At 56.1% G+C, this 19,243-nt stretch overlaps 1 protein-coding gene across 3 annotated transcripts in view; it reads right to left on the reverse strand.

Moving 5' to 3' along the window:
• The window catches only part of RAMP3 (receptor activity modifying protein 3), a 53,852-nt gene extending 34,687 nt beyond the window's left edge, over nucleotides 1–19,165 (reverse strand). The window contains exons 1-3 of one of the 3 annotated variants that reach the window (XM_079931503.1): nucleotides 19,122–19,165; nucleotides 15,306–15,476; nucleotides 4,072–4,139 (exon numbers count right to left, since the gene is read on the reverse strand). In XM_079931503.1, the coding sequence (XP_079787629.1) occupies nucleotides 4,072–4,139; nucleotides 15,306–15,476; nucleotides 19,122–19,126 (244 nt within the window). In that variant the 5' untranslated portion in view covers nucleotides 19,127–19,165. Of the gene's footprint in view, nucleotides 1–4,071; nucleotides 4,362–15,305; nucleotides 15,477–19,121 lie in introns of those variants that run through there. The other 2 variants (XR_013829755.1, XM_079931504.1) reach the window with 2 other exon arrangements.
• Nucleotides 19,166–19,243: the final 78 nt, after the last annotated feature.

The raw sequence follows: 19,243 nt of genomic DNA on the forward strand, positions 1-19,243 counted from the left end.
GAGTCCTTAGAGCCCCATCTTGGGCACATCCTGGGTTTTGTCTCCTGCTGGCTGCGTTCAATATCAAGTTCGGCTGGCAGGGCAAAGGCCACTTACGGCTCTGCTGAGCCTTCTTGGGGTCCTTCTTTCACCTAACTCAGCTCCTGATCATTTGTTGCTACCCGGCGAGGTTTGTTTTCTGTTCAGGACTTTTTTCCTTGTCCTCACAAGGAGGCTCAGCCGGGACACCTAGGGGGAATCCCCTCCCCTGGAAGGTGCTGCTCTTGGTGCTTCCATTCCGCCCACCCCTCTTCCACCTGGAGTTCTGCATCCTTCTCCCCAACCAGTTCCCAAATGTGGTGTCTTGGGGCTCAGCCAGGAACCCCTCCCTGCACTCCTTCCCTGCAAACCCCATGCATTTCCCATAAGCTGACAGCTCCCCTGATGTTCCGGACACTTCTGGCCTCTGGCTTGCTGCATATCCGGGTCCCAGTGGGTCTGCCTCCAAAGTGCATGGATGCCCCTCACCGCACAGCGCCCCGCCTCACCCCTGCTGCTGTAGGAGCCACCTGGTCTCCCCCCTCACCCTGCCCACCCCTCACTCTGTTCTCCACACAGCAGCCCAAGAGGTCTCTCTAAACACGCACCAGACCCTCCTCTGCTCAGGCCCTTCATTTATTCCCATCACACTTGGACGAACGTGCAAAGCCCTTTTCCTGGACCATCGAGACGTGGGGTCTCTGTCTCTGCTGCTGTCCCCTCGGTCCCCATGTTCCCACCGTTCCAGCCCCTCCAGACACTCCCCACTCTTTTTTTTTTTTTTTTTTTTTGCGGTACGCGGGCGTCTCGCTGCTGTGGCCTCTCCCGTTGCGGAGCACAGGCTCCAGACGCACAGGCTCAGCGGCCATGGCTCACGGGCCCAGCCGCTCCGCGGCATGTGGGATCTTCCCGGACCGGGGCACGAACCCATGTCCCCTGCATCCGCAGGCGGACTACCAACCACTGCGCCACCAGGGAAGCCCAGACACTCCCCACTCTTGGCCTCAGTCCCCTTCTCCCAGACTGGACAGGCCCGAGCTAGCCCCAGTCTGGCCCCGTGCCTGTATTCTCCGCTGCACTGCTTGCGCTCATGGATCAATGGTAACGGAGTCCCCTGTCCCCGGAGGCCTTCCACAAAGCCCACGTCATGGATCAGCTATGACAAAGGGACATGGCCAAAGCAAAGCTGCTGTTCACGGCTCACTTCCTAGAGCAGGAACGCAAAGGCAGCTGTCGAGGCTTACCTTGGGGTCCCTGTCTTCCAATCCTGTGGGTTTTGATGCTTTCAGTGAGAATTCTGACCACTATTGCTTGGCTTCCTGAGTCGCCCTTGGGAAGGGGAAGTGGATCTGAGTTGCCTCTCCACCATTACAGAAGCGCAAGGCTGGCTTCTGATTCTTCAAGAGGACCCAGTGAGACTGACGCCCGAATCACATAGACAACAGACTTCTGGCCCGCAGCCCGCAGCAGCCAGCCCAGGAAGCCAGCCTGCTGTCTCTAGGGACAATCCAGGAAGCTAAACAATAACCCCTGTAACAATCAGCCCCAAAAGGCCAGAATTTGGTCGATAACTGACAGCTTCCCTAATTTCAGTCCCTACCTCCAACTCAGGACCAACCAGAGAAAGCCAAACACGCTCCCCCAACCAATCACATGGGACCCCCCCTTCTAGTGAGGGCACCTCCAGCTTCCCCAGGCCCACAGCCCCCACCAGGGCAGCCCTGAGCCCTCCTTCTCCTCCAGGAAGCTGTCCCACTGCCCTGCCTGCCCTTGAGTCTCTGCCAAACCAAGTGATGGGAGCAACTCCCTCGCTACAGCCAGCTCTGAACACACACTTCTGCCTTCCCCATCTGGTTGGTTTTGTTTATTTCCACACAAGAAAGCTAGATTTTATGAAAAATCTCCAATTACTTTTTTTTTTTTTTTTTTTGACTGCGTTGGGTCTTCATTGCTGCGTGCGGGCTTTCTCTAGTTGCGGTGAGCGGGGGCTACTCTTCATTGCAGTGCGCAGGCTTCTCATTGTCGTGGCTTCTCTTGTGGTGGAGCACGGGCTCTAGGGTGTGTGGGCTTCAGTAGTTGTGGCACGTGGGCTCAGTAGTTGTGGCCTGCAGGCTCTAGAATGCAGGCTCAGTAGTTGTGGCGCACGGGCTTAGTTGCTCCGCGGCATGTGGGCTCTTCCCGGACCACGGCTCAAACCCGTGGCACCTGCATTGGCAGGCGGATTCTTAACCACTGCGCCACCAGGGAAGTCCCTCCAATTACTTTAATGTTGAGAACAAACATAAAATTTTAAATGTCATGGAGGTGACAGGGCTGCAAGGTTGTCATGTCTGTTGAGTAAAGTGGAAGCCTCTGACCTCTGACTCCTAGTGGCAGGAATTGTGGGAAACAGTTTTGGCCTCTTTTCTAAGCTGCAAGGTTGTCATGTCTGTTGAGTAAAGTGGAAGCCTCTGACCTCTGACTCCTAGTGGCAGGAATTGTGGGAAACAGTTTTGGCCTCTTTTCTAAGCCGGCAGGGTGGTGCTGTGGGCCCTGGCCTGGCCCTGGGGATGCGACCTGCAGGCTTGTACAGATCCACTCCTTGGTCCCTGTCCTCCCGGCAAGCCTTGCTCCGCTCTCCGAGCTGTCAGGCCCCCATCATGAAGGAAGGGGTGTGCCTCTGGCTCGCTGGGCTTGTTGAAAAGCCCTCCCATTTGTGAGCCCATTAGTGCTAATTCTCTACCCAAGGCTCCATCTGAGGCAGGACAAGCCCACTGGGCTTGGATTCAAGGGTTGATGGAGACACCACGAGGGGGGAGGCTCCACCCTGCTCTCCCCCTGATCACGGGGCTGGACCCCCACTTCCTCAGCTCCAGGACACCCAAGCCCCTGGTCCCACATTCCTTCTGCCCAGGCCTCACCCTTATCAGCAGGACAGGCAGTGGGCTCTCCCGGGGTCTCCCTGCCCCTCACGGTCCCACCTCCCAGTCAGCCAGCAGAGGGTCTTTCTGAAACATACTGGCCGTGCCCACCCACCCTGACACCTGGCCTGGCTCCATGCCCTGTGTGGTCCAGGTCTGCAGCCTCCCCAGCTCCCTCCCACTTGAGTGACGTGGTTATCAGACTTCCCTAGAACTGGGGCCCCCAATGCCGGGGCCGTAGACCAGTACCGGTCGGCAGCCTGTTAGGAAGCGGGCCGCACAGCAGAAGGTGAGCGGTGGGTGATGGAATCTTCATCTGCCGCTCACCATCGCTGGCATTACTGCCCGAACCACTCCCACCACTGCCCCCCGCCCCCCGTCCGTGGAAAAATTGTCTTCCACGAAACTGGCCCCTGGTGCCAAATAGGTTGGGGACCGCTGCCCTAGAAGACCCCGTTTCTTTGTGCCTGGCAGCACCACCCCTCATGGCCCCTGGACCATCCACATCTTCCGGCCTCTCTCAGCCTCCAGGTCCCCAGCCGGTGAGATGCCTGCACCAGTGCACACCTGGGACCAGAGGGCTGCATTCACTGGTGTCCCTGGCCAGACAACCAGCCTGGATGAATGGATGAAGAGTAGGGACCCTGAACAGGGGTGATGCCGTGGGGTGCAGCCACCCAAGCCTTCCTACCAGGACCACCCGGCAGCCCCTGCAGCACACCCTTCACCCTGGATGTCCCGCTAACCCAGCAGACCCCATGGGAGCCCGAGGGGACCACAGTGCTGTTGGATCATGAGGGAAGGGGCAGGGCTCCCCGACAGCCCCACACCCAGGAGCCCTGAACAAGAGGTGCCGATAGAGCCTTGAGAAACTTGGGGGAGGAAAGAAATTTCTGGAGAGGAGCAAGAGGCAGGAGAAGCAACCGCTACATGCACTGACTTGGTAAGATCAGGGTGTGGAAAAGTTCATGAGCTGTGAGAGATCCGATGAGGACGGGACTCCCACCCAGGGGCTGTGATGGTCCCCACTGAGAGGAGCAAGCGTGTGAACGGCGTGGCCTCCCCTACCTGGTCTTGGGCATGAGAGTTTGGAGGAAACCCCAAACCCAGCCGACCCCACAGAACCAGTGGGGACACTATGCGCTTAGCTCACCATGTAACTGATGCTCCGGGAGATCACAGCTGAGCCTCAGTTTCCCCATCCATCCGGACACACAGGAGCTGTGCAGAGAGAAAAGGCCTGCAGGTCTTGGAAGAAGATTGGCTGAGGCCAGGCCAGAGGGGCCAGTGAACATCCCCAGGGCCCGAGGACCCCACGTCCCTGCCCCGGGGCTGGTGAGCCCAGGGAACATCATTCCTGGAAACTCCTGGTTCTCCGTCTAGCCCTCGGGGCCGAGAACCTGCCTGAAGGCCTGGCCTGCCAACACCTCTTGCCCCTCCCCTTCCCCCCAAGCCCACCGGGCCTGCATCCCCCCTGGCCTGGCCTCCCCAGCACCCAGCAATTAGAGCTGGCCTCTACTCCCCCTCCAGATGAAAAGTGCAGTCCCAGTCTCATGGCTGTGTGAAGGGTTCTCTTAGAAGCTGAGGAAATGGGTTAATGGTGGTGGCCTGCCAGGGAAGTGACCTGGTTCCCCACCACTGACCACCATGCTTTCCATAAGTCTTGAAGGCATGGGAGTGCTCTGAGTAAAATGTGACTGTACCACGCCTGCAGCACAGCCCCAGTGACACGAGATTGCCTGGGGGGAAGAGTCTGTGTATATATGGTGGGATGTGACAGATACACATGTGCTTACATAGGAAAAAGCCAGATGAAGGTGAACGAAGACATTAACAAGGTAGCTCCAGGACACAGGTCACGTGTGATTTTCTTTTTCTTCTTTATGCTTTTCTGAATTGTGCAAGTTTTCTGCAATGTGTATCAATTATTTTTCTAATTTAAACTTTGAAATTATCTTCTAAATAACCTCAGTTGAAATCTGTAGAAAGCTTTCTAGATAAGAGGCACCTTCACTAATTTACCACCTCATGTAACCCTCACACCTACCCATTATGAAAGATGCTGTCGTTGCCTCCGTTTCATAGGTGGGAGAACTGAGGGGCACGTGAAGGGAAACGACCTGTCTGAGGTCACACAGCAAATGAGACCAGAGCCCGATTCCCAAGGACAGACTCCTTCCACGAGGGGTTTACCCAGGGGCCTTAAATCTCGAGCCTTCAAATCTTAGGCAAGACTTCAACGTTAGCCAATGCCCTTGTGTTGATCATAACAAAATACATTCTGAGATGTAATCTGCTAACAGCCCTCACCGCCCCAAAAGTCTCAACCTAAATCACAGAGATCAGAGAATGTCAAGGACAGGAATGTCCGCTAACCTGCTATGCCCCAGGTGCCAAATGCTTTTGCAACACCTGGGTTCCCTAGGCAACAGCCTCACCCCATGCACAGGTGAGAAACAGTAAGTAGTTCAAGGTCACAGAACTAGCAGAGCCAGGGCGGGACCCAACCCAGGCATGGATTCAAACCCTCCCGCTTGACCACTTCATGGGAAGGGCATTCATGCCACACCCTGTGTTTGGACTTCACCCCCCAGGTTGTATAGGAAGAATTTCAGATGGCAGGGGTGGCTGGGGGGAGGGATGGTGAGTGATAGGATCATGCTAATGTGCGAAAGCTCAGCTGGCCAGAAAGACCAGCATGGGGACTGCCCTGGTGGCGCAGCAGTTAAGAATCCGCCTGCCAATCCAGGGGACACAGGTTCAAGCCCTCGTCCGGGAAGATCGCACATACCGCTGAGCAACTAAGCCCATGTGCCACAACTACTGAGCCTGCGCCCTACAGCCTGAGAGCCACAACTACTGAGCCCACATGCCAAAACTACTGAAGCCCGTGCACCTAGAGCCCATGCTCCGCAACAAGAGAAGCCACCACAATGAGAAGCCTGCACACTGCAATGAAGAGTAGCCCCCGCTCGCCACAACTAGAGAAAGCCTATGCGCAGCAACGAAGACTCAATGCAGCCAAAAGTAAATAAATTTATTTTTAAAAAAAAAGAGTGAATCCGAAAATAAAAGGAAAAAAAGTGAAGAGAAAGCACTTTCTAAGTTTTGTGCAGAATGAAATACATGTGCCCATCCCAACCAGGGATGTAAAGTACGATTTTGGTGATTCCACATAAGAGTCAAATGCTCTCGTGCTCTCATTTAAACTGGCATTGCACAATACAAAGATGAATGGTGGGCTTCCCTGGTGGCGCAGTGGTTGAGAGTCCGCCTGCTGATGCAGGTGACATAGGTTCATGACCCGGTCCGGGAAGATCCCACATGCTGCGGAGCGGCTGGGCCCGTGAGCCATGGCTGCTGAGCCTGCGCCTCCGGAGCCTGTGCTCCGCAACGGGAGAGACCACAACAGTGAGAGGCCCGTGTACCGCAAAAAAAAAAAAAAAAATGTTGGAAGATTTGCATTTTCCTGTGGTTCAACCTAAAAATGTAGCCAATCAATAGGTAATAATTTCAATAGATGTATAAAAGTATATGATAAAACTCACCACCCATTCCTGATTAAAACCTCCTTTTTGAGGCTTCCCTGGTGGCGCAGTGGTTGAGAGTCCGCCTGCCGATGCAGGGGACACGGGTTCGTGCCCCGGTCCGGGAAGATCCCACATGCTGCGGAGCGGCTGGGCCCGTGAGCCATGGCCGCTGAGCCTGCACGTCCAGAGCCTGTGCTCCGCAACGGGAGAGGCCACAACAGCGAGAGGCCCGCATACCGCAAAAAAAAAAAAAAAAATGAATGGTAATATTCACACTAATAATAGGAACATTTAATTTTAATTTAGCTAGAGTGACATTTTTAAAAAACACCATTTTTAAAAATGAGAGATGTGGAAAAGAGGAAAACCTTTGTATTTAGTATCCTTACCAACATTTTCTTCCCACTTGTTGAACAAGGCACCCCACAAAGTATGTAGCCAGCCCTATGGTCAAGGAGGAAGGGACCAGGCCCTGTGACCCTATGACCACAGGTCCCATAGCCCAAGGGCTGTGTCCCAGGGAGCCAGAGGCTGGCGACTCAGTATGAGGCCACGGCCCCATGGCCTGAGTTCCTGGTGTGGTCAGCCTGGCCTCAGACTCAGCATCTGAGCCAGGAGGACCCTGAGTCCTCCCGGCCATGGTGTAGGGGGAGGGACAGAGAAAAGGGAGAGAAAGGTCAGCAGGGCCAGCCAGTGAGTGACCGTGGCCTGGCCACCCCTCACTTCTCTGAACCTCAGTACCCCGCTCTGACCTGTGCACTAAATTCTTCTCAGACTGCAGGAGGGGAAACAGCCAAAGGGGGAGCATCTTGTGAGCTGCCAGTGTAAAGAGGCACCAGCAGGTAGCAAGTCGCCACTGGCCAGGACTCCAGACCCCCATCCCTGAAGGCCGGCACTGGCCACCCCGGGAGGGACCTGGGCTGAGGTCCGAGAACTCTGCTGAGGGGTCCTAGGGACTGAGACGGTGCTACATGGGGCCCGGAGTCAGGGAGAGCCAGGGGGACCTGAGCTGCTTGTCGTACTGGCAGGGTGTTCCGGGCTAAAACATCTGGAAACGCGAGTACCCAGGGAAGCACTGAGGGACTCTGTGTCAAAGGTCAAGAGGCCACAGGCCAGGCAGAGTATGGCCTGGACCAGGGGTGGGCACTGACCATCAGCACACGTGGTCACCCCGGGGCCACCTTCCCTGTCCAGGCCCTCAGGGCAGCAGGATCAAGGAAGTTTCCCCAGAGAAGGAGGGGCACGTCTCCTTGGTGTTGGTCCCGCTCACAGGGCACAGGCGGGCCCTTCTGGGAATCCGCCCTGTGCAGAAACAGCCCTGACACTGCCCCTGCCCCTCCCTTTCTCGGATGCCCGACATTCTCTGCACAGAACATGCAGCCCATAAACTCAAGACGGCCTGTTCTTGCTGTAGAATGTTCAGGAAAAGACAAAAAGACACCATGGGAGAAATAAAACGCCCCCCCAGATACCCCTGCGCCTGGGCTCCTCCTCCTTCTCCGTTACCTGTGGACCGTGTGCTGAACTGGACCCGTGACTCCCTCTCCCTGAAGGGCACCCCCACAACCACGGAAAAAAACACCACGTCGTGTCGTTGTGGATTCTATTTCTTCCTTCGTCTGCCCTTCATTTTCTTAATTCTCAGAGTAAACACGCATTACTTTCAAAGTGGAAAAAAATGGTCCACCTTATTAGGAATTCTTTTTTTGTTTACAAATGCGGCCCGAGGCAGCAGCTGCCCAGTCTGGGCTCCGTCCAAGCCGGAAGCCCCTTGGTCCCCCTGGGGCAGCCCCAGCCGCCCGCCCTGCCCTCCCCTCCCCGCCATGCTCCTCCCCCCACTGCCTCCTTTAAAGGTGCCCCGGGGCCACAAGCCACCATCTGCCACCTGCCTGCCACCCGCCACCATGCGTTGTCTTGCCAGCCTGGCCCTGGCCCTGCTCGTCCTGAAGGCTGCCCTCAGGCTGGCCCCGGCCCTCACCTTGCCAGGTAGGCCCAGGAGGGTCATCCTGAACTCCCTCCCCTCCAGGTGCGCCCCTGAAACACTGCCGGACCTGGCAGTTTGGTAACTGGGACAAGAGGAGAGAACGGGGGAGGCACATCCCGCGGCGGGGTGTGTCAGTGACAGCAGAAGAGTGGGGTACTGCCCAAAGATGCCCGTGTGCTGGGGGACTAGAGCCACAGGGCCCAGGCCACTGTCCCAGGGTGAAAAGTGACCGGGCAGCTAACTGGGCATGGGGGGAGCCTGTCCTGGCCCCTCAGGGTCTTAACTCCACCTCCTGCAGTGCGCCTGAGGCCTTGTTTCCTAATTTTTACAGCTGATTCACACTTTTGTCAGCTGTGTCACATTTCTGGCAGATTTTTTCTTTCCTAGAAGCAGAGCAGAGCGCTGGGCTGCTGGGGACCAGCCTCCCCATGGTTCTGTCCTTGCCCCACCTTGCTTTCCCCTGAGGAGCCCCAGGGGAGGCGGGATCCGGCCACCCCCCACCCACCTGCCCATCCTGTGTGCAGGGCAGGCGTGTGTCCAGAGCTCAGCTCCTCCTCCGAGGATTCCTGCACAATCTCCTGTGTCAACGATGAGAACTGTCCCCAAGGCACCAGGTGCTGCGCCAGGAGCCCCTGCTGCTGATCCTGCATGGTCCCCCTCATAGGTAACGCCGCCGTCCCTGCGCCCCAGTGGAGCCCCATCTGGAGGGAGGGAGGGACCAGCTTTGTCAAGGGTCCCCTTGAGCCGGCACTCCACACTCCGCTCTCAGTGAACCCCCCAGTGGCCCCATAAAAGCCCGGTCATGACACCGCTTCACCTGCTGGACGCACTGGAGGCCCAGCTGAGGCTCGCCCACTTCCTCCCAACATCACCAGTGCCTGGCTCAGCGATCCATGAGGGCTGCTGTCTCCCTCCCAGCCTTCAAGCTCCAGGCCACCAAGGGGGGGTGAAGGTTGGGGGCCGCCAGAGACCAGCAGTGGGGCAGCCCCAGCAAGCCAGCGGGCAATGAAGGCCTGGCCCGCCTCTCCCCTAGTACCTGTTCCAAAGGCTGGCCGCTGTCCCCGGGTGCAGGCCCTGCTGGCCCCAAAGCTCTGCTTAGAGAGAAACGAGTGATCCAGGGATGACCAATTATGGAAAACCAGAAGTGCTGCTTCAGCTCGTCGTGTGCCATGAGGTGTATGGTCCCCACCACAGGTAAGCATCCCGGAGACCCCGCCCTCAAGACACCTTCCCGAGACACTGCCCTGGGGATGGTGGACTTGGCTTCTCCCTTTGCCTCCCCTGACCTTGGGGCCTCTGCAGGTCCCTGAGGGCAGTAAGACACAGGAGAGGGCGGGGGCTCAGGCAGCAGTGACCCAGGGCTGCAACAGCTGCAGGCCTCTGCATGCACTTGATGCCGTTGGGTTAGAGTGGGTCTCAGACTAGCAAAGGGGGCACAGAGGAACACTTGCTTGGTGGGACTTGGTCCAGCTGGGCCCACCTGCAACGCTTGTGCCTTTGCCACTTAATCTGGGGAGGAGCTCTGGGTTAGGAGCCCAGAGACATGGTTCCCAGATAACAGTCCCTGCCAGCTGCGACCTCGCCTGCCTGCCTGCCCACGGGCGATAGTGAGGGCCCGAGACAGTAGTGTGGAGGGCTCACTGGCCCACACACAGCATCCCTCCCTCCCCTGCCTCCACCGTGACCAGGCTCCACCTCCTCTGAGGCCTCCGCGTCCCCTGCAGAGGGCTCTCTCCAGTGAGGGACATCCCTGAGAGCCCCTGGCTGCCAGGAGTGACCAGTCCAAGTCCTCTCAGCCAGAATCTTCTCTCTTGGATCCAGTCAGCCCAAGATGCCTCCTAGCTGCCGCTAATAAAAACCCACTTGGGGCTTCCCTGGTGGTGCAGCGGTTGGGAGTCCACCTGCCGATGCAGGGGACACGGGTTCGTGCCCCAGTCCGGGAAGATCCCACATGCCGCGGAGCGGCTGGGCCCGTGAACCATGGCCGCTGGGCCTGCGTGTCCGGAGCCTGTGCTCTGCAATGGGAGAGGCCACAACAGTGAGAGGCCCGCGTACCGCAAAACAAACAAACAAACAAAAAAAACCACTTGGCTTCATGTCTCTCGGTCCTCTGTCTGTCTGTCCTTGGCACCTGCCCGGGGTGGCGGGGGGCAGGCGAAGCACACAGGCCTTGCCCCCAGGAGCTCCCCAGCAGGCCTGGAATCTCCTGGAAGAGCCAGGCGCTGGGAGCTGGGGGCCATGGTGGCGTCTCTGGGCTGGGAGAGACTTGTCCACCAGGCTCTCGGTGCCGGCCCCTGGGGTCTGACCCCTTTCAGAGGTGCTGAGGAATGGGGGCTCGGGAGCATGAGCAGAGGCTGCAGGGAGGGCTTGGGGCTCAGCGGCTGCCAGACCTCACTGGCCTTGACCAGCTTCGGGGACACACGGAGGGCAAGGTGTTAGAGGCTGTTCCTCGGGCAGCCTGGTTTAGAGCCTCCAGTGACGTGTGCATACCCCACCCCACACCCAGTGAGTGTCTTATAATTCATTTCAGCTCTGACAAAACCAGCCAGAGGGAAGTCCCTCTGGTCCAGGGATTAGGGCTCCACACTTCCACAGCCAAGGACATGGCTTCAGTCCCTGGTTGGGGAACTGTGCAGCTCCCACAAGCTGTGCAGTGCAGTGCAGGCAAAAAAAAAAACAAAAAACTACCCAGAGTTCAAGTCAGGCCCCACAATCAAGGGCTCAATCCCATAAGGCAGGGGTCCCCAAACCCTGGGCCACAGACTGGTACAGTTTGCAGCCTGTTAGGAACCATGCGGCACAGCAGGAGGTGAGTGGCGGGCGAGAGAGCGAAGCTTCATCTGCTGCTCCCATCGCTCCCCATCGCTCCCCATCCCTCCCCCATCCCTCCCCATCGCGCCCCCATCACTCCCCATCGCTCCCCATCGCTCCCCATCGCTCTCCATCACTCCCCATCACTTCCCCATCACTCCCCCATCGCTCCCCATCGCTCCCCATCGTTCCCCATCACTCCCCCATTGCTCCCCATCACTCCCCATCACTCCCCCATCGCTCCCCATCACTCCCCCATCGCTCCCCATCACTCCCCATCCCTCCCCCATCGCTCCCCATCACTTCCCCATCGCTCCCCATCACTCCCCATCACTTCCCCGTCACTCCCCATCACTCCCCCATCACTCCCCATCACTCCCCATCCCTCCCCCATCGCTCCCCATCGCTCCCCATAGCTCCCCCATCACTTCTCCATCACTCCTCATCACTCCCCATCACTCCCCCATCGCTCCCCATTGCTTGCATTACTGTAGGAACCATCCCTACAACCGCGGTCCGTGGAAAAATTGTCTTCCACGAAACCGGTCCCTCGTGCCAAAAAGGTTGGGGACCGCTGCCCTGAGGCTAAAATTCAGGGGTTCCCATAACCCCCACAGATTCAATAGTTTGGTAGAACCGACCCGCAGATCTCTGAAAGCACAATACTTATGTTATAGTTCTACTATAGAGGATACAGACCAGGAAGAGCCAGATGAAGAGACACATAGGGTGAGGGCGTGGGAGGGGGATACAGGAACCTCTGTCCCCGTGGGCTCAGGGTATGCCACCCTCCCAGCCCATTAACCATCACCAGCCCAGAAGATCCCTGAGTTTCTGTGTCCAAAGGCTTTCTTGTGGGTTCTTGAATAAGCATTATGAGGAACTTCCCTTGTGGTCCAGTGATTAAGACTCTATGCTCCCAATACAGGGGGCCCAGGTTCGATCCCTCGTCAGGGAACTAGATCCCGCATGCCGCAATTAAAAGCTCACATGCCGCAGCTAAAGAGCCTGCATGCCGCAACTAAAGATCCTGCATGCCACAATGATGATGATCCCACGTGCCACAGCTAAGACCCAGCACCGCCAAATAATTAATTTAAAAAAAAAAAAGCATTACAAGGAAATCATCAGCAATCGGTGATTAACTCAATCCCCAGCCCTCTAATCACCCTAGAGTCACCTCATTAGCATAAACTTGGGTATGGGAAAGGGGCTCATTACAAATAACAAAAGGAAATTGTAAGGAAATTCCTATCACTCAGGAATTTGCAAGAGTCTTTGAAGCTGTGTGCCAGGGACAAGGACCAGATTCAGTTTTTATGTGCAGCCCGGTTTTCGACACCTACAGTCCATGTGAGCAACTTTCAGTTCTTTAAACACCTACACCCAGGCCAATTTGCCATCTCAGGTGGCTCAAAGTGCAGCTTAGGGCAGTTCCCAAAGTTCGGCCCACATCGGCAGCAGCGTCACCTGGTGGTGTCAGACGGCTCCACCCAGACCCACTGGGTCAGAAAGGCAGGTGGGGCCCACACGCTGTTTTCAGCAGCTCCAGGAAATCAAGGACTGCTGGGTGAGGCTGCAAGGCTTCCTGATTTCAAGGTGCTCCCCAATCTCCAGGAATCTTGCCAAAATGCAGATTCCAATTCTGGAGGTCTGGAATTCTGCATTTCTAGCTGCTCCCAGGGGAGGTAAAAAGTAAAAAGGGAAAGAAGGCTGGCCTTCCAGGACTGGGGCATGTTGGGGGCCAGCTGGTGGGAGGAGTGTGTGGGCGGCCACGTTGGAAGGTCCTGAGTTGGGTAATGCACAGCTGGGAGCACAGTGCAGCGCCAGAGAGGAGGGGCTGCAGGAGGACGCACGGGAGGGAGGCCTGGACGCTGGGCAGGTAAAGGGCCATTCCAGGGTGTGAGAAAGATGGGGCTACAGGTCCTGAGGGAGCCACACCTACCATGCAAAGGGACTCACAGTGCGGTGCTATTGTACCTCCAGGAAGCCCGGAGGCTGGAGGCCAGTGGGCACACCCTCCCACACCCCTGCCTGTGCTGGGCAGGTGCCAGAAGAGCTTCTGGGGGAGAGAGGTGAGTCTGAGATGGAGCTGAGCCCCTCGACGGGGCTGCCGCTCCTGCCGGGGCCCAGACCCAGGAAAGATCCCCGGTGGGCCCTGAGCCCACCCTGACTTGAGCTTAGAAGGAACGGGGTGGGGGGGGGCTCACCAGCCTCCCCCCTCCCCCTGCCATGCTGAGGACTCCTCCCCTGCAGAGAATGCTCATCACGCCCCAGTCTCTGCATTAACCACGTGTCCAGCTTCTGTAAACTTGATGCTCTAACATCTGTCCTACATGCATACCCTGGACACCTCGATGATATGCCTGACTCACCTTGCTCAGCCTCCTGCCCCCCACACCCCTCCTTGGGGGTGTAAAGTAAACAATTCGGAGACCACACCCCCACCGCCTCGTCTAGGGGGTCTCATACTCCTGGTCACTCTCCCAGTGCAAGGCCAGGGACCACACCACTAGGGGGAGACCCTCCACCCCACAGCCCACTGACATTATTCACACTAGCCGGTCCTAATAAGCCTGTCATCCTTCCTCTCCAGCTCCTTCCAAGGAAACCACAGTAAAGCAACCCACAGTTTCTCCCCACTCCTGCCCCGCCACCTCCCCACCTCCTGGCTGACCCTGTGCTTCCCCTTGTGGCTCTTCGTGGAGGGATGTGCCTCCTTCTCCTGGGAACTGTGAATGATAAACTATCTTCACTGGCAGTCATCTCAGATTTTCTATTAACACGCTATATTTTAATAGTCACTTTCAGGGGCTGGACATCCATCCCAGAGAGACCCGGGGCTGCGAAGGGGGTTCTCTCCCCACTGCACCACCTCTCAATGCTTGCTCACAGCAGCCCACCCCAGAGCTCCCAGCACCCTACTGGGCTGATCCCCTAGCCCCACCATAGCTCTATCTAGAGAGAGGCCGCCCCCTGCAGCACAGGTACTCAGTTCCTACAGACCCCAGAGCAGGAGCCCAGGTGGAAGGCAGGAGAGTCTGGAAGAAGGGCCCCATCAGTACGGCTCAGTGCCTGGCCCACAGGCTGCCACCCCCAGGCCCCACTCCATACACTATACTGTGCACTTCTCCACCCCGCACCAGGAGGGCTCTGCAAGACTTGCTGGTGGACAAGGTGGAAGGCTGGGCAAGGTGGAGTGATGGGCAAGGGGGATGGATGGAAAGGTAGAAGGACGGACATAATGGAAGGAAGGGCCAGGGGGAAGGCTGGAAGAGTAATTCCATGGGCTGTGGGCCCCTGGAAGCCGGCCGTGTTCAGGATTCGGGAGGGCAGAAGGCCCAGCACCCTACCCAGCTGGGAGCGAGCCCCTGGCCAGGATGGAGAGGCATGGGGAGGTCTGGGCGGCTGCAGGAGACCTGGATGTTCACTCTCCATGTGCCCATGGGCTGTCCTGCCCTCCCTGGGCCTCAGTTTCCTGTACACAGAGAAGGGCAGAAAGGACATGTTCATGTGCCCAGCAAGAGCTGGGGCCAGGCTGACTTTGGGACAGCCACCAGGTCTGATTCCTCCTCTTACTCGGGGGTCTGGAGACGCAACAATGCTACCAGGCCCTGAGGGAAAGTCTTCTCCTGAGAGGAAAGCCCTTGGCCAGGTTTGTCCAGGGTCCCCAAGGCCACCCCCCAGGTTCTGTGATTCTCCAAAAGGACTCAGCATAGAGTCACACTCATGGCTAAGATTTATTCTAACTAAGGAGACAGAGCAAAACCTGCAAAGAGAAAAAGGCACATGGGGTGAACTCTGGAGGAGACCAGTCATGAACTTCCAGACCTCTCCCCTTAGAGCCACCCTGGAGGCACTGAATCCCCTGGCAACAAGCTGGGACCATGAAGCGTCTACCAAGCAAGCTCGTTAGAGACCCAGCATCCAGGGGTTTTATCAGGCCTGGTCTTGTAAGTACCCTCTGCCCAGCGTGTACCAAAATTCCAGACTCTCCGAGGGAAAGCAGGTGTCAGCACAGCGCACTACTTGTCCAGTTTGGGTGCAGGGGGCTACTCTTACCATAGCGGGAAAGTTGTCGTCAGTGTAGGGGACTGTTTAGCGGTCACGTTTCCAGACACCAGTGGAGGGCCAACCCGGCCGGCGGGCCCGTCAGGACTGGCAGCCTCAGACGTGCTGTGTCGGGGCTCTTCTGCGCACCAGGGCTTCTGGCAGGTTGTGGTTTGAGTACACCTGGGGAAAGAGAGTGGGCAGGTTGAGGACAGAGTGATCTACCACCCTGGCTGGCCTGGGGCTGGGGGATTTCCCTTGATGGGGACTTTCTGTGCTAAAAGCAGGACGGTGGGCACGCCAGGATGGCTGCTCATCTCGCGGAGGCACAGTTTCAGGAGAGAAGATGCTGTTGGCAGAGGGTGGTGGCAAGAGTGCGAGGCTCAGCCTGGAAGGAGGCAGAGGGAAGGGAGGGAGGGTAGCCACGTGGGGGCCTTATCTGGAGGGCTCCCGACAGAGGCCTGTATCCCTGCATCCTGACCACACATCCTCAAGTAGCACTTTGACAGACCTGGAGACTGAGCCAGGCAGGTTCAGTGCCCGGCCCAGGTTACAGGGTGCGCAGGCAGTAGGACCAAATTGGTACCCTAACCTCCTCACAGTCATCTGTCAGCTCATCTGGCCCTGATTCCAACTGGAATGGGAACAGGTGTTGGCGAGTCCCCACACCTCTCTGCACCTCAGTTTTCATCTGTCAGCAAGTGTGTTGGATGAGAAAGGCTCTGAGGTATCCTGGCTCTCCTTTCCACCCTCCCTCTGGGAAGGAGACAAACTCATCTCCTACAGCTCTAATGTCCTGCCAGGTGGACCCATGGCTTGTTCCTCATCGAGGACCTTGCAGTCCGAGGAGGGCATTCAGGTCAGATCCCCACCCCAGGCCATTCCATCCCTCAAAGTCACCAATAAGGCAGTTCTGGGATCAGGAGGAAGGTGGAGGGTGCTAGCAAGTAGAATCAGGAAGGAAATAAGGGGACATCCCTGGTGGCACAGTGGTTAAGACTCCGCGCACCCAATGTAGGGGGCCCGGGTTCCATCCCTGGTCAGGGAACTAGATCCTGCATGCTGCAACTAAAGGATCCTGCATGCCGCAACTAAAAAAAAAGATCCCTCACACGACAACGAAGATCCCACCATGTGCTGCAACTAAGACCCGATGCAGCCAAATAAATAAACCCACAGAACTGAGTAACTACCTTTCTCCAACACCTCTCCCCACCAAAAAAAGGCCAGAAGTTTCTCTCCAGAGAGGGTAGTGGAGGGCACCTGGAATGAATTGCCTCAACCCTCTGGGAGAGTGGGCTTACCTTGCTAAAATCTGAGTGACTGTGGCAGTTCTAAATGCAGCCTCAAATCCTTGGGCACTCCTCCCCTTGAGACTGAGGTCAGAGACCCCCTCTTGAGTTTAGATGGGGCCGTGGCCACTTCCACCATGGAGAACGCAGACCCTGCGTGCTTCTTGAGGCTGGTCATAAAAGGCAACGGGGTCTCCCTTGTTTGCTGGAGCACCCACGGTTGAACCCCTGAGCTAAGCAAGAGAGGCTGGCACACGCGGGCTCTTGGTAGACTGTCTCTAGCTTTGAGTGGTTCCAGTGGAGGCCCCAGTCATTGTACAGGAGAGACAAGCCATCCTCAAAACATCCACAAGCACAATAAAGCAAGCGGTGGCGTCTGTTCCGTAGCAACAGTAACGATGATGAAGGAAACATACGCATGCTCAAACCTGAGGCCACACACCCCGACCCACCCAGCTGTCCTCCTCAGCCAGGCTCCCAAAATGTTGGCAGCTCTGGAAATGCCTCTGCAAACTCTCACCAGCCCAAGAGGAAAGACCTAAGAAGATGACAGCAGTAGCTACCCAAGAAAATGGCCTGATGGCGAGGTTCACTGCCAACATGCTCTACTCATGTGCTAGAGTTCCTTCTTTTTAGCCCACCGTTCTTTTTCTTTTTTATATCACAGCTTTATTGAGGTATAATTCACCTAACATAAAATTCGCTCTTTAATGTGTACTCAGCGGCTCATCATACATTCAGTTAATCGTGCAACTATATAATTCCTGAACATTTTCACCACCCCAAAAAGAAATCCCATACCCATTAGCCACTCCCCATTATACCACCACCCCCATCTCCCCAGCCCCTGAAAACAATTCATCTACTTTCAAGTCTACAGACTTGCCTCTTCAGGACATTGCATATAAATGAAATCATGTAATATGTGGTCTCATTGGACTGGTTCCTGTTAACTGAAAAAAATGCGCAACCTAAAAGTTGAGAATTGTTTTATCTGGTGGACTTTCTGAGGATTTCAAACCCGGGAGGCAGCCTCTCAGATTGCTCTGAGGGACTGCTCCGAAGAGGTATTGAAGAGGAACCAGGATATATAGTTTTGTAACAAAAACCAGGTGGTCATAACAACAAAAGATTACTGTTAATTAAAGAAAACCGGGCATCTCAAGTTAATTAATTTAGCACTTTTTATGTCTGCGAAGATGCTAGTCTGGGCTCATTGAATTCATTCCTTTGATATGCACCTCAGCTATCTGGGGCCAGTATCCTGTTCGTTCCCATCCTGAGTCCCCTCAGGGCTCACCATCAAGGGGCAGCTGTAGTGGCTTGATGGCTGCAACATCCTTTGTTCACTGATTTAGATTCCACACTTTAGAAATTAAAAAAAAAAAAGGAAAAGAATGGAGGAGAGGAGAAGGAAACAGGAAGAAAAAAGAAGAAGGAAGGGAAGGAGGGCGGGCGAAAAAACACCTCACGTACAATTTTTGGACTCCACATAAACTCAAAAAGCTTGAAAGCTAGAGGCTCACAGAGTAACCAAGGCTTCAAAATCAGGAAATGATTTCTAAAACACCCAGCCACACTATCAATCAAGCAGGAGGATATAATAAAGACATTTCAGACCTGCAAGGCCTTTACTGACCTCCTTTGCATCATTTCTCACAGAGGTACTGAAGGATGTGCTCCACCCAAACAAGGGCATAAATCAAGAAATAAGATAAAGAACAGAAAGTAAGAGAAGGGAAGCCCAATAAGTTTATTTTTAAAAACTAAATTAAAAATAAACCGCCAGGCAGGTCCCTGGAATCTTAAGCCAAAAATACAAAGCAATTCTTAATTCCATGGAAATAAAAAGTCGTGCAGGGCTTCCCCGGTGGCGCAGTGGTTGAGAGTCCGCCTGCCGATGCAGGGGACGCAGGTTCGTGCCCCAGTCTGGGAGGATCCCACATGCCGCGGAGCGGCTGGGCCCGTGAGCCATGGCCGCTCGACCTGCGCGTCCGGAGCCTGTGCTCCGCAGCGGGAGGGGCCACAGCGGTAAGAGAACCACGTACCGAAAAAGAAAAAAAAGGCGTGCAGGAAGAAAGATAAATCAAGTCCACGTACACAACTCAGATACATCTTGCTTGGCTTACCCCGCAGTTTCTTTTACAAGTAAACGTCAATATTTAAAAGTCAAGAGACTGCACATAAAATTCCAGAATCCTAGATTCTTTTTTGGAAAAACTGCAAGATCTAGGCAATCTGTGCCTACATTTCCGCACACCTGCGCTGAGAGGCCTTCCCAGCGTGCCACAGCCCAGCCCTGGGCAGTCTACAGCCGGGGCTTCTCTAGAGGCTATGAGAAGCCCGCGGGTAAGGCGCGGGGGTGGGAGGTGGTGGGAAGCACGCACTGACGACAAAGCGTCGCCTCCTATACTCCGAATGAGGGCTGGGTACTGACCAGAGGGTCCCCAGGCCTCCCAGCCTCCGTTTCTCCACACTTTATTCTTCCCCACCGCCCCTCCCATTTTTCCGAAGTTGCTCGGCGCCTGTCACTCACTTCATCTGTCCGCGCCCTGAGCGAACATCGCCCCAGCAGGAAAAAGGAACCGGAAGTGATTTCCGGCTGGGCGGCAGGCGACGAGCCTCGCTTCCGGCGGCGCGCCGAGTGACGTAAAAGAG

This window comes from Stenella coeruleoalba (assembly GCF_951394435.1).
Source record: "Stenella coeruleoalba genome assembly, chromosome: 9".
Lineage (NCBI taxonomy): Eukaryota > Metazoa > Chordata > Mammalia > Artiodactyla > Delphinidae > Stenella > Stenella coeruleoalba.